At 42.3% G+C, this 22,305-nt stretch overlaps 1 protein-coding gene across 1 annotated transcript in view; it reads right to left on the reverse strand.

Annotated features, from left to right (window-relative positions):
• cpn1 (carboxypeptidase N, polypeptide 1) overlaps window positions 1-22,305 on the reverse strand; it is a 172,218-nt gene that overhangs the window by 64,098 nt on the left and 85,815 nt on the right. Inside the window, exons 4-5 of the mRNA XM_042305158.1 lie at window positions 16,565-16,741; window positions 16,380-16,491 (exon numbers count right to left, since the gene is read on the reverse strand). Coding sequence (XP_042161092.1) covers window positions 16,380-16,491; window positions 16,565-16,741 — 289 coding nt within the window. The remainder of the gene's footprint in view (window positions 1-16,379; window positions 16,492-16,564; window positions 16,742-22,305) is intronic.

Raw genomic sequence — 22,305 nt, forward strand, 5'->3', positions numbered from 1 at the left:
TTTACACCCATGTTATTACAGTAGGTAGGCTCTAAATCGATCTTGATTATTCGTGTTTTCAATATTGCGGAGGAAAGAATGGTTATCTGACCTGTTTTTGTGTATCACAGATCTGTGCTTCAGCCATGCTATAAACTATAAAAAGTTGGTTGGGGATCCCTGCTGTAACCAATCATCTGTTGGCTGACATTAGCCTGAATGTTCTCTTTGTTTCTCCCTTTACTGTAGGACAAGGTGGTCAGACTCTCTCCCTAGGACCAAGTCCTGCCTCCTCTGTCGGTAAGTTTATTTGCATTGTTTAATGGCATCTTTAAAGTTTTGTTTTAAAGTAAGGGACAGAACTTTCACCTTTAGGACAAGAGGGTCAGACTCCCTCCCTAGGACAACCAAGTCCTGTCTCATCTGTTGGTCAGTGTGTTTGTATTGTTTAATGACATCTTTCAACAATTGTTCTGTAGAATACCTTATAACATTGTGAGGAATGCCCTTTGTTTGAATTTTAAAGTATGTATCAAGTCCCTCTGACCATACAACTGAAAATATGAAAATTGAGATGTTGAAGATGAAGAAGATCAAGATGGTGCCTTTGGCTAACATTAGCCTGAATATTTCTCTTTATTTCTGCCTTTACTGTAGGACAAGTGGGTCAGACTCTCTCCCTAGGACCAAGTCCTGCCTCCTCTGTCTGTAAGTTTATTTGCATTGTTTAATGGCATTTAAAAAAAATATGTCAGGGACTGAGAACTTTCACATACAATAACATTGATAGTAATTAAGAGGACAATAATGATGATAGCTACAAGTTTGACTCTAGAGCTGTGTCTCTAAAACTTACTAGTTGTTAAATCATTCCTCTGACCTTGGTTCCTCAGACAGGGTTTAAGAAGTCTTTCGTAAGTGTCTTGATTTTGTTCTCAACAAATTAGGCAAATGTGACGGCTTGATTCGGTCTTATGTAGCAAAATTTGAAATTGTGTTTTTTACATTGGATAAAAGTAGAGACTCAAAAATAGTCTATCATACAGTACAGTTGATTAAAAATGGGAAAGTAATTCTGCTTTGAAAGTTAATATACTTGTAAGCTCACTTTTAAGAAATTGCCTTGAATATTTGGTACACCTACTGGAGAGCTCCTCTTTGTCTACACCCATTCAACATTGTTCACAGGCTCTTAAGCTCATTAACAGCAGTCAAGCGCCCAAGCTTACTGGCTAACGTTGGCTAGCTACTTCCAAACACAAATGAGAGAACAGCTCACTCTGACCCGTTTACTCGCCCTAGCAGAGCTAGTTAGGCTGTTTTTATGTTATCCAGAGCATTGCCAACATTTAATGACACCGGCCATATTCAATGGGTATGGAGCGTTTGTAAATTTGTCAGTTATTCTGCGCTCTGTACACTCAGACGAGAGTGCTCTGAAATGGGAGTAGATAGCCAGAGCGAATTTACCAGCTACGTCTATCAACAGTTGTCACAGTGAAATCATTAACATTCTATTGAAATGGTTACTTGCATAGTGAAGTTTAGCTAGCTAAACAATGCACCATAATCCCAACTCATGAAGTTACTACACTGCATGAATCTGCAGGTAGCTAACCAACCAGGTTCAATGTTAGCTAGCTAACATTAGGCTTTAACTAGCAAAGCAAATGGCTCTGAGATACGAATAATATTACTACATAGATCATACCCGTAACATTAGCCTAACGTTAGCTAGCTAGTTGACAGTAAAATAAAAAATAAAAAAATGCTCACCACCTGATGAAACCATATCAAAGCTTAGAAAAAATTAATTTGAATCATATTAACTTGAAATGAAAACGACTTTCTGACAAAATTAGGAATGTGTAGTATCTGAAAATGTGGCTAGCTAGACTATCTTACCCCTATACATGGATGTACGCTTCTCCCTCTCTGTCACGGATGCCATGGTTGCCCTTTGTTTGAAGATGTAATCCGGAGACAGATGTTTTTTTCCTTAACTATCATACTCTAATTTCACTGATTTCAATACTCGGTCCTCTTGAAAGTGGAGATTAACACTTAGCAAATCATAATAAAATCAAATGTTATTTGTCATACGCCCCGAACAAAACAGGTGTTGTGGAATGCTTAGTGGAATGCTTACTTACAAGTCCTTAACCAACAATGCAGTTTTATGAAAAATAAGTGTTAAGTAAAAAATAAATTTAAAATAAATAAAAGTAACAGATAATTAAAGAGCAGCAGTAAAATAATAATAGCGAGTCTATATAGAGGGGGTACCCATACAGAGTCCAAATGCGGGGTGCACCGGTTAGTCAAGGTAATTGAGGTAATATGTTCATGTAGGTAGAGTTAAAGTGAATATGCATAGATAGTAAACAGAGAATAGCAGCAGCGTAAAGGAGGGGGGGGGGGTCAATGTATATAGTCTGTTCAGGAGTCTTATGGCTTGGGGGTAGAAGCTGTTAATAAGTCTTATGGATCTAGACTTGGCGCTGCGGTGCCACTTGCCGTGGCTGGAGTTTTCTTAGGGCCTTTAAAAAAATGTATTTCACCTTTATTTGACCAGGTAGGTCAGTTGAGAACCAGTTATAATTTACATCTGGGACCTGGCCAAGATAAAGCAAAGCAGTGCGACAAAAACAACATTGTTACACATAAACAAACGTACAGTCAATAACACAAAAGAAAATAAAGATTTTTCTATTGATGTATAGTGTGTGCAAATGTAGAAGAGTAAGAAGGTAAGCAATAAATAGGCCATAGAGGCTAAAATAATTACAATTTAACTGTAATGGGATTCTTCCGTTGAAGGAGAGGCGAACCAATACGCAGCGTGGTTGAAGTTCATGGTTTTTTAATAAGAAAAACTATACATGAACAAACTACAAAACAAGAAATGTGGAAACCCGAAACCAGTCCCGTGTGGTACAAACACTGACACAGGAGACAATCACCCACAAAACCCAACACCAAACAGGCTACCTAAATATGGTTCCCAATCAGAGACAATGACTAACACCTGCCTCTGATTGAGAACCATATCAGGCCAAACACAGAAACAGACAAACTAGACACACAACATAGAATGCCCACTCAGATCACACCCTGACCAAACAAAACATAGAAACATACAAAGCAAACTATGGTCAGGGTGTAACAGTACCCCCCTCCACCCAAGGTGCGCACTCCGGCCGCAAAACCTGAACCTATTGGGGAGGGTCTGGGTGGGCATCTGTCCGCGGTGGCGGCTCTGGTGCTGGACGTGGCCCCCACTTCACCATAGTCTTAGTCCGCCACATTGTCCGCTTCCGTGGCCTCCTAACCACGGCGAACCTTCTAAATGACCCCACTGGACAGAGGGGCAGCTCGGGACAGAGGGGCAGCTCCGTACTGGCTGACGACTCTGGCTGCTCCTGGCTGACTGGCAGCACTGGCTGCTCCATGCAGACCGGCGGCACTGGCTGCTCCATGCAGACTGGCGGCTCTGGCTGCTCCATGCAGACCGGCGGCTCTGGCAGCTCCTTGCAGACTGGCATCTCTGGCAGCTCCTTGCAGACTGGCATCTCTGGCAGCTCCTTGCAGACTGGCAGCTCTGGCAGCTCCTTGCAGACTGGCAGCTCTGGCAGCGCTGGAGAGGCGGGAGACTCCGGCAGCGCTGGAGAGGAGTAAGGCTCCGGCAGCGCTGAACAGGCGGGAGACTCCGGCAGCTCTGGCGAGGAGGAAGGCTCCGGCAGCGCTGGACAGGCGAAGCGCACTGTAGGCCTGGTGCGTGGTGCTGGCACTGGTGGCACTGGGCCAAGGACACGCACAGGAAGCCTGGTGCGGGGAGCTGCCTCCGGAGGGCTGGTGCGTGGAGGTGGTACCGGATAGACCGGACCGTGCAGGCGCACTGGAGCTCTTGAGCACAGAGCCTGCCCAACCTTACCTGGTTGAATGCTCCCGGTCGCCCTGCCAGTGCGGCGAGGTGGAATAGCCCGCACTAGGCTATGCAGGCGAACCTTTGGACACCATGCGCAAGGCTGGTGCCATGTAAGCCGGCCCAAGGAGACGCACTGGAGACTAGATGCGTAGAGCCGGCTTCATGACACTTGGCTCGATGCCCACTCTAGCCCGGCCGATACGAGGAGCTGGTATGTACCGCACCGGGCTATGCACCCGCACTGGAGACACCGTGCTCTCCACAGCATAACACGGTGCCTGCCCGGTCTCTCTAGCCCCCTGGTAAGCACAGGAAGTTGGCGCAGGCCTACTACCTGGCTTCGCCATACTCCCTGTGTGCCCCCCTCCCAATAAATTTTTGGGGCTGACTCTCAGGCTTCCATCCGCGTCGCCGTGCTGCCTCCTCATACCAGCGTCTCTCCGCCTTCGCCGCCTCCAGCTCTTCTTTGGGGCGGCGATATTCTCCTGGCTGTGCCCAGGGTCCTTTCCCATCCAAGATTTCGTCCCATGTCCAGAAATCTCGATTTCGCTGCTCCTGCTTCCGCTGCCTGTCACCATGCCGCTTGGTCCTGTTGTGGTGGGTGATTCTGTAACGGGATTCTTCCGTTGAAGGAGAGGCGGACCAATACGCAGCGTGGTTGAAGTTCATGGTTTTTTAATAAGAAAAACTATACATCAACAAACTACAAAACAATAAATGTGGAAACCCGAAACCAGTCCCGTGTGGTACAAACACTGACACAGGAGACAATCACCCACCAAACCCAACACCAAACAGGCTACCTAAATATGGTTCCCAATCAGAGACAATGACTAACACCTGCCTCTGATTGAGAACCATATCAGGCCAAACACAGAAACAGACAAACTAGACACACAACACAGAATGCCCACTCAGATCACACCCTTACCAAACAAAACATAGAAACATACAAAGCAAACTATGGTCAGGTGTGACATTAACATTAATACTGGATTGAAATATGTGCAGATGATGATGTGCAAGTAGAGATACTGGGGTGCAAAAGTGCAAGAGGGTACGTAATAATATGGGGATGAGGAAGTCAGTCGGGTGTGCTATTTACAGACTGGCTGTGTCAGGCTTTGGGGATGACTAGTGGAATATACCTGCTGGAGCGGGTGCTACGCATGGGTGTTGTTATGGTGACCAGTGAGCTGAGATAAGGTGGGGCTTTACCTAGCAAAGACTTATAGATGACCTGGAGCCAACGGATATGAAGTGAGGGCCAGCCAACAAAAGCATACAGGTCGCAGTGGTGGGTAACCTTCCTCTGACACCGCCTGGTATAGAGGTCCTGGATGGCAGGAAGCTTGGCCTCAGTGATGTACTGTGCTGTACGTACTACCCTCTTTGGTGCCTTGCTGTCGGAGGCCTAGCAGTTGCCATACCAGGTAGTGATGCAACCAGTCAGGATGCTCTCGATGGTGCAGCTATAGAACTTTTTGAGAATCTGAGGACCCATGCCAAATCTTTTCGCTCTCCTGAGGGGGAATAGGCTTTGCTGTGCCCTCTTCACGACTTGGTGTGTTTGGACCATGATAGTTTGTTGGTGATGTGGACACCAAGGAACTTGAAGTTCTAAACCTGTTCCAATACAGCCCCGTGGATGAGAATGGGCGTGTGCTCAGTCCTCCTTTTCCTGTAGTCCACAACCATCTCCTTTGTCTTGATGAGCTGTATACGGCCTTAAAACCTTTTAAGGATAGGGTGCAGCATTTCCACTTTTGGATAAATAGCGTGCACAATTTCAACTTCCTGCTACTCATGCCAGGAATATATTATATGCATATGATTAGTAGGTGTGGATAGAAAACACTCTGAAGTTTCTAAAACTGGTTTAATCATGTCTGTGACTATAACAGAACTTATGTAGCAGGCAAAACCCAGAGGAAAAACTGTTCCGAATTATTTTAATTTTTTTCCTCTGTTCCCTCAGTTGTCTTTGCCAAGGGAAATTAGATAGCGCCCATTTTACAGTTCCTACGATGTCCACAGGATGTCACCAGTCTTTGGAATTGGGTTGAAGTTAATCATTGGTGAAACGAAGAAGAGTCACATCCTGGAACAACGTTACACTTTTGATAGTTACGCAAGAGGGAAAATGGTGCATGTTTTGTTTACTTGCTGTATCGAATACAGATTCCCCCGTCTACAATTTGATTGATTATTAACGTTTAAAAGTAGTTTGAAATATTTTGGCAAAGTTTATAGGCAACTTTTGAAATGTTTTGTAGTCACGTTGTGTTTTGGAAAGCTGTTTTTTTTCCAGATCAAACCTGCTTTATAAATGGACATTTTGGGTATATATAAAAAAGGACCAATTGTGATGTTTATGGGACATATTGGAGTGCCAACAAAGAAGCTCGTCAAAGGTAATGGATGTTTTATATTTTATTTCAGCGTTTTGTGTTGCGCCAGCTACCCTAATTCTTTTGTTTACAACTCGTTCAGGTGGTTCAGGGGGGGGTGCATGCTATCAGATAATAGCTTTCGCCGAAAAGCATTTTTAAAATCTGACATGTTGGCTGGATTCACAACGATTGTAGCTTTAATTGAGTACCCTGCATGTGTTATTTAATGAAAGTTTGAGTTCTATAGCGTTTTATTTGAATTTGGCGCTCTGCATTTCCCAAGGCTATTGGCCACTTGAGACGCTAGCGTCTCCCTATCCATAAGAGGTTTTTAAGCAAACAAGAAAATGCTTATCCAGAGGCGGCGCTAATAGTAGCCAGGTACTTTAATGCAGGGAAACTTAAATCCAACATGTTAAATGTGCAGCCAGAGGGAAAAAGCTCACTCACTCACTACACCACCTTTACTCCACACACAGAGACTCATACAAAGCTCTCCAACGCCCAGCCCTGTTGTTAGAGCGTTGGGCCAGTAACCGGCAGCCATCTCCTCCAGCGCCATCATGCAGTTCTACTATGCAATATATATATTTTAAAGCCTTGTTAGAGAGGATTACCTACACATACAGACCAGATGAAATAGACGCGTGTTACATGGCAGATCAATTCAAACTCATCTCTCGACATGTCCAGCCCATTCATTATCTCAGCCAACCATGGCTAGCGGGAATGTTGCTCTCTTTTTCTGTGGCTAAACCAACTAGGCTTGTAATTTTAACAATTTTATTCGTATTTACAGAAGGCATACAAGTTTGTTATTAAGGCACATGAAAGTTCACATGTTCCAGTAGGCGTTTCTGCCATTAAATGCATTTTGATCAAAATAAAACGTTTACATTCAAATGGCTCTCCTGTGAAGTAGTGATACGGCGACATCCGCCTAGTTTCCTTAACTTCTTATGGCTGAGGGGCAGTATTGAGTAGCTTGGATGAATAAGTTGCCCAAAGTAAACGGTCTGCTCCTCAGTCTCAGTTGCTAATATATGCATATTATTATTAGTATTGGATAGAAAACTCTAAAGTTTCCAAAACTGTCAAAATATTGTCTGTGACTATAACAGAACTGATATTGCAGGCGAAACCCTGAGGAAAATCAAAACAGGAAGTGGCTTCTATTTTGAAAACTCCATGTTCCATAGCCTGCCTTTGCTCCATTTAAAGGGATATCAACCAGATTCCTTTTCCTATGACTTCCCCGTGGTGAGAACAGGCTTTAGGCATAGTTTCAGGCTTTTATTTTGAAAAATGAGTGAGAAAGATCACATCGCGTCAGTGGATGGCTGGGTGCCAGCAGCGTTTTGCATGAGCAACAGCTTGGAGCAGACATTTTCTCTCGCTCTCCTATTGAAGAAGCTACAGTCCCGGTTGAAATATCATTGATTATATATTGTAAAAACAACCTGAGGATTGATTATAAAAATGTTTGACATGTTTCTATGAACTTTACGGATACTATTTGGAATTTGTGTCTGCGATGTCGTGACCACTCGAGCCTGTGGATTTCTGAACATAACGAGCCAAGCAAATGGAGGTATTTTAGGAACATTTCGGAACATTTGTGTAACTGAGAGTGTCGTGAGTGCAAACATCCGAAGATCATCAAAGGTAAGCGATTCATTTTATAGCTTTTCTGACTTTCGTGACCAATCTACTTGGCTGCTAGCTGTTTCTAATATTTTGTCTACTGAGAGAGATGTCCTTACATAAATCTTGGTATGCTTTCGCCGAAAAGCTTTATTGAAATCTGACACGCCAGGTGGATTAACAACAAGCTAAACTGTGTTTTGCTATATTGCACTTGTGATTTCATGAAAATTTAATATATTTTTTGTCATTTAATTTGAATTGGTGCTCTGCAATTCAGCGGATGTTGACGAAAATGATCCCGCTAACGGGATGGGTGCATCAAGAAGATAACATTGTAATAACTGAAAGTGTGATATACCCTGCTAAATATCTAATAATACTGAAAGTACATAGTGTAATTACTAAGGTGCTGTAACAAAATGTTTCCTGGAATAAGATGGATTCCCATTGACCACAACTACATGTACTGTATTGGGTGTCTGTGTCTGCCATCGTTGTAACATAGTAACTACGTAGTAATTACATGAGTAATTCATGATGTGTTTCACTTCACATTAAGTTGCTTGTTCCTGTGTAGAAACATTGTAGTTATGATACTTTTCTTTATAACATTGTAAGAACTGACATTGATATATCCTGTGAAATGTAATATTACATAGTAATTACTGTACATGTAACTACTATAAACCATGCATTTAAACTTTTCATATAACCCCCTATTCCACCCATTATACAGCATCTTGGGTTGAAACACTCTACATTGGTCATACAACTGTTTTAGATGTATATTTTGCATATCATTTAAATGTTTATAAGGAGTCTTGGAGATGTTTTCAAAATAAGTGGTCTAATATTGAACTATTATGCAGCACTTTACTTGTGATTGAATGGGATACTGATACACCTTTTTATTTTATTGTTACAGGATCTCTTTCTTTATACAACAGAAATGCTTGCCAGACTGCAGGTCATGGAGAATCCTGATATTCGGAAGCTTGTATTGCCCTCTGGAATACCTGCTACCGTCGCTGATCTTAGCTCAATTGTGCCAGAGACATTTCAGCTTCAAGGGGATTATAGTCTACAGTACATGGACATTGAATTTGGAGATCATTGTTTTTCCTTGACGGACACTGATGACATTAAGAACAAAGACACCATCGAAGTTGCTTACCTTGTCGCCCCCCCTCCAAGTATCTACCATGTTATCGGATGGCACCTGCTCCTCTGGGTCCCGTGACATTGTGATATGGTCCTCTCCACTATGTTTCCTCCAATACTCAGTACGTCAACAGTGTGTCACTACATCAGAGTACGCAGCTGTATGCTGGAAACACTTGGTTTGTTATTATAACTAAAACATAACCAAACTTTGATAAACATAAATACAAAACTTATTTTTGCATGGATTCTGTGACGCGGTTAGCTTTTAAGAGCTAGGGCCGCTATTTCTTGTCCCAGAGTCCCGCTTAACTGACAGGTTAAAGTCTGCTTGAAAGAGCCACTAACCTAGCTAAGCTGCTAGTGTTAGCCATCAAGCTAACGAAGTTGGTCCCAGATGAGTATTCCAATGGAGCCCTCTTTGTCTAGAGAAGTAAATGAACAGTTCCATACGCTGTAGGAGATGTATCTACTACGCTTTGTTTTGGGACAAACTGGATCACTCAGAGTTCCAATGCCACAACTGTTTGCTTGACGAAGATTATAGGCTTAAGGGGGCTTCCTTGATCACGCAGGTCGCCAGCCTACGTAAGAAATCTCTGCCGGTGGCTGGACGGTGGCTGGACGGAATTCGCACATGCAATTCCATTATTCCGACTGGCCGGTGTTGCCCAGAGTCCGTTCACCAGGGAAGCCATCTCGTGCCTCTCCTCCCCCATATCTGATAGCGGAGACGAAGGAGCACAGCAAGAGGAGCATGGCAATAAACAATGGTCATATGTTACGAGCCGTGGAACCTGAAGTTAGTGGTCTCCAGCAAAGTTGTCTACACTCCCAACGAGAGGCCCGGAGCAGTTAATAGTTTCGCTGCCCTGGAGCCTGATCTTCCTGCACCTTCGTCGCTAGGGATACCTGTGTCTGCGGCCACTGTGCCTACTCCTACTCTTTCCCCTACGATTCGAAATTGACGTCGACAACCTTCTGTTCCTGCTCTGGAACGAGCGGGGCTTCTCCATCTATCGGAGGCCTGCATCATCCTTGAAGCGTGGGAGTGTGCAGATTTCCTCGTCCTTCTCACCAGCCGTGATTTTGGGCAGCTCCATGGTAAGAAATGTTACTGTTCCTGGTGCAAAAACAATGTCCTATCCATGTGCCTATGAACCAGATTTTGCTGTTGTCACTGTAGGAAGTCCACTGTGTGCAGCTCACCCTACACTAACATAAATAAACATGAGAATATCTACTTCTGCTAAGCTTCCCAGTAAAACAATGAAAATAAGCAAGCATCCCAGGAAAGTGCTCAAAATAGCCAACGTTAACATATGTAGCTTAAGAAACAAGATTAATGAAATGAATAACTTGCTAGTAAGAGATGACGTTCATATTCCTGAAACTCACTTAGATCAGTGGTTCCCAAACATTTTATAGTCCTGTACCCCTTCAAACATTCAACATCCAGCTGCGTATTCCCTCTAGCAGCAGGGTCTGCTCACTTTCAAATGTTTTTTGTTGTTGCCATCATTGTATTCCTGCCACACACTATACAATACATTTATTAAACATAAGAATGAGTGTGAATTGTCACAACCCAGCTCGTGAGAAGTGACAAAGAGCTCTTATAGGACCAGGGCACAAATAATAAAAAATTATCAATAATTTTGCTCTTTCTTTAACCATTTTACGTATAAAACCTTATTCACAACTTTCGATGAACAAATAACTCGTGTTACCACGTGTTAATGAGAAGGGTGTGCTTGAAAGGATGCATATAACTCTGCAATGTTGGGTTGTATTGGAGAGAGTCTCAGTCTTAAAATCATTTTCCACACACAGTCAGTCCATGTATTTAGTTTTTATTGCTAGTGAGGGCCGAGAATCCACTCTCACATACTGTAGATATGTGGTTTCAAAGGGAATCAGTGTCTTAACAGAGTGATTTGCCAAGGCAAGATACTCTGAGCACAGCCCAATCCAGAAATCTGGTAGCGGCTTCTGATTAAATTAAATTTTCACAGAACCGCTTGTTGCAATTTCAATGAGTCTCTCTTGTTCAGATATCAGTAAGTGGACTGGAGGCAGGTCATGAAAGGGATAACGAATCCAGTTGTTTGAGTCATCGGTTTCAGGAAAGCACTTGCGTATTTGCACACCCAACTCACTCAGATGCTTCGCTATATCACATTTGACATTATCTGTAAGCTGGAGTTCATTTGCACACAAAAAAACATACAATGATGGAAAGACCTGTGTGTTGTCCTTGTTATTGCAGACAGAGAAGAGCTCCAACTCCGTAATCAAAGCCTCAATTTTGTCCCGCACATTGAATATACAGTGGCTTGCGAAAGTATTATTTTCCTATTGTGTTTCCTTACAACCTGCTATTAAAATACATTTTGGGGGGGTTTGCTTAATTTGATTTACACAACATCCCTACCACTTTGAAGATGCAAAATATGTTTTATTTGGAAACAAACAATGAAATAAAACAATGAAAACTTGAGTGTGCATAACTATTCATCCCCCCCCCACCCCCCCAAATTCAATACTTTGTAGAGCCACCTTTTGCAACAATTACAGCTGCAAGTCTCTTGGAGAATGTCTCTATAAGCTTGGCACATCTAGCCACTGAGATTCTTGCCCATTCTTCAAGGCCAAACTGCTCCAGGTCCTTCAAGTTGGATGGGTTCCACTGGTGTAAAGCAATCTTTAAAGTCACACCACAGATTCTCAATTGGATTGTGGTCTGGACTTTGACTAGGCCATTTCAAGACAAGTACATGTTTCCCCTTAAACAGCTGGAGTGTTGCTTTAGCAGTATGCTTAGTGTCATTGTCCTGCTGGAAGGTGAACCTCCGTCCCAGTCACAAATCTCTGGAAGACAAACAGGTTTCCCTCAAGAATATCTCTGTATTTAGCTCCATCCATCATTCCATCAATTCTGACCAGTGTCCCAGTCCCTGTCATTAAACAAGAGCCTCTCGGTGGATGCTGCAGTGTACTCAAGTGGCATCGGGAGCAACTGCTTGCACGCGGGTTACCACTCCACTATTTCTCCCTGTCATGGCTTTTGCACCAATATTACAGATACCAACACATCTTGACCACCAAAGTCCAGTTGATGTCACAAAGCTGTCCAGTACTTTAAAAATATCCTCTCCTGTTGTCCTGGTTTCCAGTGTTTTGCAGAAGAGGATGTCTCCCTTAATTGACCCCCCAAAAACGTAATGAACATATACAGTGCCTTGCGAAAGTATTCGGCCCCCTTGAACTTTGCGACCTTTTGCCACATTTCAGGCTTCAAACATAAAGATATAAAACTGTATTTTTTTGTGAAGAATCAACAACAAGTGGGACACAATCATGAAGTGGAACAACATTTATTGGATATTTCAAACCTTTTTAACAAATCAAAAACTGAAAAATTGGGCGTGCAAAATTATTCAGCCCCTTTACTTTCAGTGCAGCAAACGCTCTCCAGAAGTTCAGTGAGGATCTCTGAATGATCCAATGTTGACCTAAATGACTAATGATGATAAATACAATCCACCTGTGTGTAATCAAGTCTCCGTATAAATGCACCTGCACTGTGATAGTCTCAGAGGTCCGTTAAAAGCGCAGAGAGCATCATGAAGAACAAGGAACACACCAGGCATGTCCGAGACACTGTTGTGAAGAAGTTTAAAGCCGGATTTGGATACAAAAAGATTTCCCAAGCTTTAAACATCCCAAGGAGCACTGTGCAAGCGATAATATTGAAATGGAAGGAGTATCAGACCACTGCAAATCTACCAGGACCTGGCCGTCCCTCTAAACTTTCAGCTCATACAAGGAGAAGACTGATCAGAGATGCAGCCAAGAGGCCCATGATCACTCTGGATGATCTGCAGAGATCTACAGCTGAGGTGGGAGACTCTGTCCATAGGACAACAATCAGTCGTATATTGCACAAATCTGGCCTTTATGGAAGAGTGACAAGAAGAAAGCCATTTCTTAAAGATATCCATAAAAAGTGTTGTTTAAAGTTTGCCACAAGCCACCTGGGAGACACACCAAACATGTGGAAGAAGGTGCTCTGGTCAGATGAAACCAAAATTGAACTTTTTGGCAACAATGCAAAACGTTATGTTTGGCGTAAAAGCAACACAGTGTCCCCACTGTCAAACATGGTGGTGGCAGCATCATGGTTTGGGCCTGCTTTTCTTCAGCAGGGACAGGGAAGATGGTTAAAATTGATGGGAACATGGATGGAGCCAAATACAGGACCATTCTGGAAGAAAACCTGATGTCTGCAAAAGACCTGAGACTGGGACGGAGATTTGTCTTCCAACAAGACAATGATCCAAAACATAAAGCAAAATCTACAATGGAATGGTTCAAAAATAAACATATCCAGGTGTTAGAATGGCCAAATCAAAGTCCAGACCTGAATCCAATCGAGAATCTGTGGAAAGAACTGAAAACTGCTGTTCACAAATGCTCTCCATCCAACCTCACTGAGCTCGAGCTGTTTTGCAAGGGAAAAAATGACAGTCTCTCGATGTGCAAAACTGATAGAGACATACCCCAAGCGACTTACAGCTGTAATCGCAGCAAAAGGTGGCGCTACAAAGTATTAACTTAAAGGGGCTGAATAATTTTGCACGCCCAATTTTTCAGTTTTTGATTTGTTAAAAAAGTTTGAAATATCCAATAAATGTCGTTCCACTTCATGATTGTGTCCCACTTGTTGTTGATTCTTCACAAAAAAATACAGTTTTATATCTTTATGTTTGAAGCCTGAAATGTGGCAAAAGGTCGCAAAGTTCAAGGGGGCCGAATACTTTCGCAAGGCACTGTACCAGGAGCTGTGCCAGGCCTGCCAAGTCTGTTGACTCTTCCAGCTGTTACACAGAATTCACTGGCTTGTATGCGAAGCAGTAAATGTTTCAAAACATCTCCTGCCATGTCACTGATGCGTAGTGAAACAGTGTTGTTTGATGAAGGCATTGTCTGTATAGTTTTTTGGGCCTTTTCCCCTAGCATTGTCCCAGCCATATCCGCGGCAGCAGGAAGAATTAAATCCTCCACAATAACCTGGGGCTTGCCTGTCCAAGCCACTTGGTAGCTCAGCATATAAGACGCTTCTAGACCCTTCTTATTAATGGTATCTGTTGCTTTTATACATGTTTTACTACTCGAAAGTCGTCTTAATTCTCGCTCAAAAAACTTCTGTGGCTTATTTTTCAAAATGGCATGTTTTGTTTCTAAATGTCTGCGCAGGAGTGAAGGTTTCATTGAGTTGTGAGATAGTTATTTTGCACATATAACACACTGTGGGTGAGGAAAGGCACTACTCCCAATATAAGTGAACCCCAAATCAATGTAGTTCTCATCATAATTTCACCTCTTCAATTGTCCAACGTCCTTGTCTGTTGTTCGGTGCTTTTCCAGGTAAGGGGGCAGTTGCTCTTCGGGTGCATCAGATTCACAAGTGCTTTGAAGTCCTGGTCATGGCTCACATCAACACCATCATCCGGGAAACCCTAGACCCACAATTTGCATACCGCCCCAACAGATCCACAGATTATGCAATCTCAATCTGTCACACCCTGACCATAGTTTGCTTTGTATGTTCTATGTTTTGTTTGGTCAGGGTGTGATCTGAGTGGGCATTCTATGTTGGATGTCTTGTTTGTCTGTTTCTGTGTTTGGGCCTGATATGGTTCTCAATCAGAGGCAGGTGTTAGTCATTGTCTCTGATTGGGAGCCATATTTAGGTAGCCTGTTTTGTGTTGGGTTTTGTGGGTGATTGTTCCTGTCTTTGTGTTTGTTACACCAGATAGGGCTGTTTTCGGTTTTTCACGTTTCTTGTTTTTGTATATTATTCTATTTTCATCTTTATTAAAGATGTATCGAAATAACCACGCTGCGTTTTGGTCCGCCTCTCCTTCAACAGAAGAAAGCCGTGATACAATCACACTCCACACTGCCTTTTCCCACCTGGACAAAAGGAAAACCTACAGATTAAGTCAGAAGTTTACATACACCTTAGCCATATAAATTTAAACTAAGTTACACAACTCCTGACATTTAATCATTGTAAAAATTCCCTGTCCTAGGTCAGTTAGGATCACCACTTTATTTTAAGAATGTGAAATGTCAGAATAATTGTAGAGAAAATGATTCATTGCAGCTTTTATTTCTTTCATCACATGAACGTGGTACCTTCAGGCGTTTGGAAATTGCTCCCAATGATGAACCAGACTTGTGGAGGTCTACCAATTTTTTCTGAGGTCTTGGCTGATTTCTTTTAATTTTCCCATGATGTCAAGCATGGAGGCACTGAGTTTGAAGGTAGGCCTTGAAATACATCCACAGGTACACCTCCAATTGACTCAAATGATGTCAATTAGCCTATCAGAAGCTTCTAAAGCCATGACATGTCATTATGAGGTCAGAGCTTTCGGATCAACCCTATTTATTGGCCAGAGAGTCCGGTGTGCGCTCTGAACGCGAAACGCTCTGCAGTTACGGACAATCTGACAGCACAGTTGCAGTCATCAACGCTCTGGATAACAACAGCCTAACCAGCTCTGCTAGGGCGAGTAATGTTTAGTGAGCTGTTCTCTCTCAAATGTCTGGAAGTAACTGGCAAGTTAGTACAGCATGCTTGGATCAACCCTTAAAGAGATGGGTGGGGCTAAGGCTTAAGAGGGTGTGAACAATTCTGAATGGGCATAGACAAAGGGCTCTCCAATACTAGTACCAAAACATTGAAAGACTTTTGTCAAAGTGAATTTACAAGTTGATCAACTTTTAAAGCAGAATTACTTTCCCATTGTTTCCTAAAATGCAGTGTATGATATACCATTTTGTAGCTCTGAGTCTTTAATTTTATCCAATGTAAAAAACAGAACTTAAAATGTTGCGACATAAGACCGAATTCAAGTTGTGAGTCACAAATGTACATTGTTTGAAGCACACTTTTATCCGTCTCAGTCATGAATGACAGCTCCAATATGCCCCCCATTGTGAACAAGAGGCTTGTAGAATCATGATTCTTTCACGTTTTTAGATAATCATTCACCGGTAGGGGGTGGTCCTGCATGCTCTCGGCATTACTGAATCTAAAGAACGAAATGAGTCAAAAGATCCTAACATCCCATCACTAAAAGCCAGTAACTTTATGATCAAACGTTATCAATGTACCAGCAACTGTCATTTTTCATACTTTGGTCATCACACTTTGATCTGGGTTCATCCAAATATCAATGCAGGACCTTTAAACTCACCTTTGGACAGAGAATACCAACTGGCTCCATTGGTGATCCCTTCATCAAAAAAATCTCCACAGTTCCACCCCTTATGCATCCAACTGTGGGCATACGAATACGTCCTGGCCAACTGTAAGTACACAAAGACAAATGTTTCAACATGTGCTATAATCTGACTGAGCTTTTTTTTAATGCACCTGTACCTTTTTGAATATCTTGTCATCTGGGGTTGTGGCATATGTAGTCTTGCCTCTGATTCGGGGGTCTCTTGACTTGTCAAAGGGGTAGTTGGCCACCACTGCCCCACCATGCAGGTTAGCAGACAGAACAAAGTTATAGTTCTGCATCCACTTTATCACTGCCAGTGTCTCCAGTTCAACCTGTAGGAGGCCAATGAGAGAGTATAATTTTTTTTTAAAGTATACTTAGCTTGTATCAGACAATTTAACACTCAGCACTCAAACAAGGTATTGAAAAAACACTTAGTTAGGGTAAGATTATTTTCTTTTTAGTTGTATTTACTTTATTACAAGGTGTGCTTGCTGAAATCAAGAGCAACTTTAGAAATCGTTCATACTTGTTATTATTATTCACTTTCCTCTGGAAACTGTAAAGCCAAAACCGTAAAACTAACAACAAAAGCTCTAAAACGTCTAGATTGCCACTGGTCAATGTGCTTGAAAAATAACGTTTTTGTTAGTACTTATACTTTTCACACTAAAACCATAATGCATTAATCCCAATGCATTTCAAAGGCCATAGAGTTGAATGGTAAACATGTCCACTGTAATTATCCTTCAACCGCTTAAGCTAGAAACATCATTCAGACTTTAAAATGTGCAGACCGGTCTGGAATAGGCTGTTTGTATACAGCTTTTTGATACCATTTATATATTTTTTCAACTTTAACCATTTTAAATTAGCATTTCAAAGCCAATTTTGGATTCGCCACTGCTTTTGAAGCATTTCAGCTACAAACACCAACACAATGTCAACATTTGCAGACTGACTCAACTTCAATAGCCTTTCAAAAGATTGTTGATACTATTTGTACTATTTAAACATCAACCATTTTACATTTTCATAAAAGCTCCATGGTCTTCAAAGGAAAACTTTAAAGGAGAGGTTTGCTTTTTTAACCACCTATAGTTGATGTCCACGCCCCTGTGGAAATCTAATTAGCATAATAACAAATCTACATCAAAATTGGTCAGTTTAAGGGGTTCTAAAATTCTAAATCAAATAGCTAAATGATCCTTGGTATGACCATCTTAAAACAATTCAATATGTTAGCTTAGTAGAACCCAAAGAGTCTAGCCTAGCTGGTTAGCTGCCTGCTGTCTGACAAAAATCACTATTTCAGTAGTTCTTCAAAGTAGATAAGGCATAGATGTATTGTCAGGTAGAGATACCTAAGCAACTATTCTTTAGCTCTCTCGTGTCTCTATCACTTTTCCTGTCCGTGTATCTGCCAGCCCCACAGGCTTGCCCAGGTAAGAACCAACAAGAAGGTAATTGTAGTTAATTACCACGTTTGCTGCGCTTAAAGGGTGACTGCACTTTCTGATTTGGCCTCATTTCATATTTGCTAGTGGCCATGACCGAATTCAAACGTGAGTTGGTTTTGGAGAGTGGTTCAATGTGGGTGTCTCTTGTGTGTGTTTGCAGGTGGAAAGAGTTAGCCAAATTATTTCGACACTTAGCTTCAGCCAGCTGGTGTGCGACCGTGGAGATATTGGTTTGACTTTGGATATCCTATCTCTGGGGCTAGTTAGGGATTGTCAATAAATTACACAATGTAAATGAGACAATATTTTCATGTTGCACACCTTTTAGTTTTTCCATTAAATGCTTTCAACATTTGTACGGGAATTTTTAGGTCAATTAAATTTGGAGCTGTTGAAATTTTAACATAATTAACCATTAGTCTTAACTAGCCCAAAGTCAATCAAATTTACCACGGGCATTATGGTTGGGGCGTGTGCAGCTGCACTCTGAATTGATGATTGCTTGTGTAATGCCAGATGTAGGCATGTGGGAAGGATTGAAACAAACCCAACCTTCATTTACATTGTGATGCAGTAATGACACAGGTCTCACTAAATTCTGTTTTGGATGAGACTGACATGACCAAAGTTATCCTATTTACACTTTGCAGTAAATTTTGAAGGTAGAACAAGTGTTTGACACATATTGATGAGGCTGTTTTCTAAATGAGAAGTTGTTTTTTAGGGGCAGTTGCTCTTTAACTATGGTGAGTTGGAGACGACATGTCCTAGAGAGTAATCTCTAAAGAAATGGAAAATTGAGCTTACATAAAAAACAAATGTAATTCAAATAAGTGAACCAACATCGGTCATTATTATTTAAAAAACAAAAATAAACTTTTGCTTAATTACACAGCACTACTGAGAGATTCTTTTAAAGAAAATTATTTTTTGGAGCATTTGTTCATGTTTTTTCAGAGCCCCCATACTACACAACAAGGATGAGGAAAACAAATCACTGATGTTTTTTTTAACCTGTTTACCTCAAAAATGTTGATTTGGTTTGTTGTGACTTTAGGCTAATCTATATTAAAGATCATTTACTGATTAATTACTGAAAAAAAGTATTGATTTTATTTATTTGATTAATGTTGTTATCCTAACCAAATTGATCTAATTTATTTTTATTTTATTTCACCTTTATTTAACCAGGTAGGCTAGTTGAGAACAAGTTCTCATTTACAACTGCAACCTGGCCAAGATAAAGCGTAGCAATTCGACACATACAACACAGAGTTACACATGGAATAAACAAAACACAGTCAATAATACAGTAGAACGAAATAAAACAAAAAGTCTATATACAGTGAGTGCAAATGAGGTTAAGTTAAGGAAATAAATAGGCCTTGGTGGCGAAGTAAATACAATATAACAATTAAACACTGGAATGGTAGATCGACAGAAGATGAATGTGCAGGTAGAGATACTGGGGTGCAAAGGAGCAAAATAAATAAATAAATACCAGTATGGGGATGAGGTAGGTAGATACATGGGCTGTTTACAGATAGGCTAAGTACAGGTGCAGTAATCTGTAAAATGCTCTGACAGCTGGTGCTTAAAGCTAGTGAGGGAGATGCGAGTCTCAAGCTTCAGAGATTTTTGCAATTTGTTCCAGTCATAGGCAGCAGAGAACTGGAAGGAAAGACGACCAAAGGAGGAATTGGCTTTGGGGGTGACCAGTGAGATATACCTGCTGGAGCGTGTGCTACGAGTGGGTGCTGCTATGGTGACCAGTGAGCTGAGATAAGGCGGGGCTATACCTAGCAGAGACTTGTAGATAACCTGTAGCCAGTGGGTTTGGCGACGAGTATGAAGCGAGGGCCAACCAACGAGAGCTTACAGGTCGCAATGGTGGGTAGTGTATGGGGCTTTGGTGACAAAACGGATGGCACTGTGATAGACTGCATCCAGTTTGTTGAGTAGAGTGTTGGAGGCTATTTTATAGATGACATCACCGAAGTCGAGGATCGGTAGGATGGTCAGTTTTATGAGGGTATGTTTGGCAGCATGAGTGAAGGATGCTTTGTTGCGATACAGGGAGCCGATTCTAGATTTCATTTTGGATTGGAGATGCTTAATGTGAGTCTGGAAGGAGAGTTTACAGTCTAACCAGACACCCAGGTATTTGTAGTTGTCCACGTCTAAGTCAGAGCCGTCCAGAGTAGTGATGCTGGACGGGCGAGCAGGTGCGGGCAGCGATCGATTGAAAAGCATGCATTTAGTTTTACTTGCGTTTAAGAGCAGTTGGAAGGAGAGTTGTATGGCATTGAAGCTAGTCTGGAGGTTAGTTAACACAGTGTCCAAGGAGGGGCCAGAAGTATACAGAATGGTGTCGTCTGCGTAGAGGTGGATCAGAGAATCACCAGCAGCAAGAGCAACATCATTGATGTATACAGAAAAGAGAGTCGGCCCGAGAATTGAACCCTGTGGCACACCCATAGAGACTGCCAGAGGTCCAGACAACAGGCCCTCCAATTTGACACACTGAACTCTCAGAGAAGTAGTTGGTAAACCAGGCGAGGCAATCATTTGAGAAACCAAGGCTGTCGAGTCTGCCCATAAGAATGTTGTGATTAACAGAGTCAAAAGCCTTGGCCAGGTCGATGAATACGGCTGCACAGTAATGTCTCTTATCGATGGCGGTTATGATGTCGTTTAGAACCTTGAGTGTGGCTGAGGTGCACCCATGACCAGCTCTGATACCAGATTGCATAGCGGAGAAGGTATGGTGGGATTCGAAATGGTCAGCAATCTGTTTGTTAACTAGGCTTTCGAAGACCTTAGAAAGGCAGGGTAGAATAGATATAGGTCTGTAGCAGTTTGGGTCTAGAGTGTCACCCCCTTTGAAGAGGGGGATGACCGTGGCAGCTTTCCAATCTTTGGGAATCTCAGATGATACGAAAGAGAGGTTGAACAGGCTAGTAATAGGGGTTGCAACAATTTCTGCAGATCATTTTAGAAAGAGAGGGTCCAGATTGTCTAACCCGGCTGATTTGTAGGGGTCCAGATTTTTCAGCTCTTTCAGAACATTGGCTATCTGGATTTGGGTAAAGGAGAAATGGTGGGGGCTTTGGCAGGTTGCTGTGGAGGGTGCCGGGCAGTTGACCGGGGTAGGGGTAGCCATGTGGAAAGCATGGCCAGCCGTAGAGAAATGCTTCTTGAAATTCTCAATTATAGCGGATTTATCGGTGGTGACAATGTTTCCTAGCCTCAGAGCAGTGGGCAGCTGGGAGGAGGTGCTCTTATTCTCCATGGACTTTACAGTGTCCCATAACTTTTTTGAGTTAGTACTACAGGATGCAAATTTCTGTTTGAAAAAGCTTGCCTTAGCTTTTCTAACCTCCTGTGTATATGTGTTCCTAACTTCCCTGAAAAGTTGCATATCACAGGGGCTATTCGATGCTAATACAGAACGCCACAGGATGTTTTTGTGCTGGTCAAGGGCAGACAGGTCTGGCGTGAACCAAGGACTATATCTATTCCTAGTTCTACATTTTTTGAGAGGGGCATGCTTATTTAAGATGGTGAGGAAGGCACTTTTAAAGAATAGCCAGGCATCATCTACTGACGGGATGAGGTCAATGTCATTCCAGGATACCCCGGCCAGGTCGATTAGAAAGGCCTGCTCGCAGAAGTGTTTCAGGGATCATTTGACAGTGATGAGGGGTGTTTGTTTGGTCGCAGACCCATTACGGATGCAGGCAATGAGGCAGTGATCGCTGAGATCTTGATTGAAACCAGCAGAGGTGTATTTGGAGGGTGAATTAGTTAGGATGACATCTATGAGGGTGCCCGTGTTTACCGATTTCCGATTGTTATGAAAACTTGAAATTGGCCCTAATTAATCGGCCATTGCGATTAATCGTACAACCTTTAATTTGGGGTGGTAACTGGTAGGTTCATTGATAATTTGTGTGAGATTGAGGGCATCAAGCTTAGTTTGTAGGATGGCCGGGGTGTTAAGCATGTCCCAGTTTAGGTCACCTAGTAGCACGAGCTCAGAAGATGGGGGGCAATCAGTTCACATAAAGTATCGAGGGCACAGCTGGGGGCAGAGGGAGGTCTATAGCAAGCGGCAACAGTGAGGTACTTTTTTCTGGAAAGGTGAATTTTTAGAAGTAGAAGCTCAAATTGTTTGGGTACAGACTTAGCCTGCAGAGTTCTGTATTACTTTCTATCTTTGCTGTAGATTGCAACACCGCCCCCTTTGGCAGTTCTATCTTGGCGGAGAACGTTATAGTACGGCTATAAGTGAAATAATCTGTCTGCAAACAATTGTTGGAAAAATTACTTACAAAGTAGATGTCCTAACCGACTTGCCAAAACTATAGTTTGTTAACAAGACATTTGTGGAGTGGTTGAAACACTTAGGTTGCCGTCACTACCAATACCACTAC

This window comes from Oncorhynchus tshawytscha, linkage group LG24 (genome assembly GCF_018296145.1).
Source record: "Oncorhynchus tshawytscha isolate Ot180627B linkage group LG24, Otsh_v2.0, whole genome shotgun sequence".
Classification (NCBI taxonomy): domain Eukaryota; kingdom Metazoa; phylum Chordata; class Actinopteri; order Salmoniformes; family Salmonidae; genus Oncorhynchus; species Oncorhynchus tshawytscha.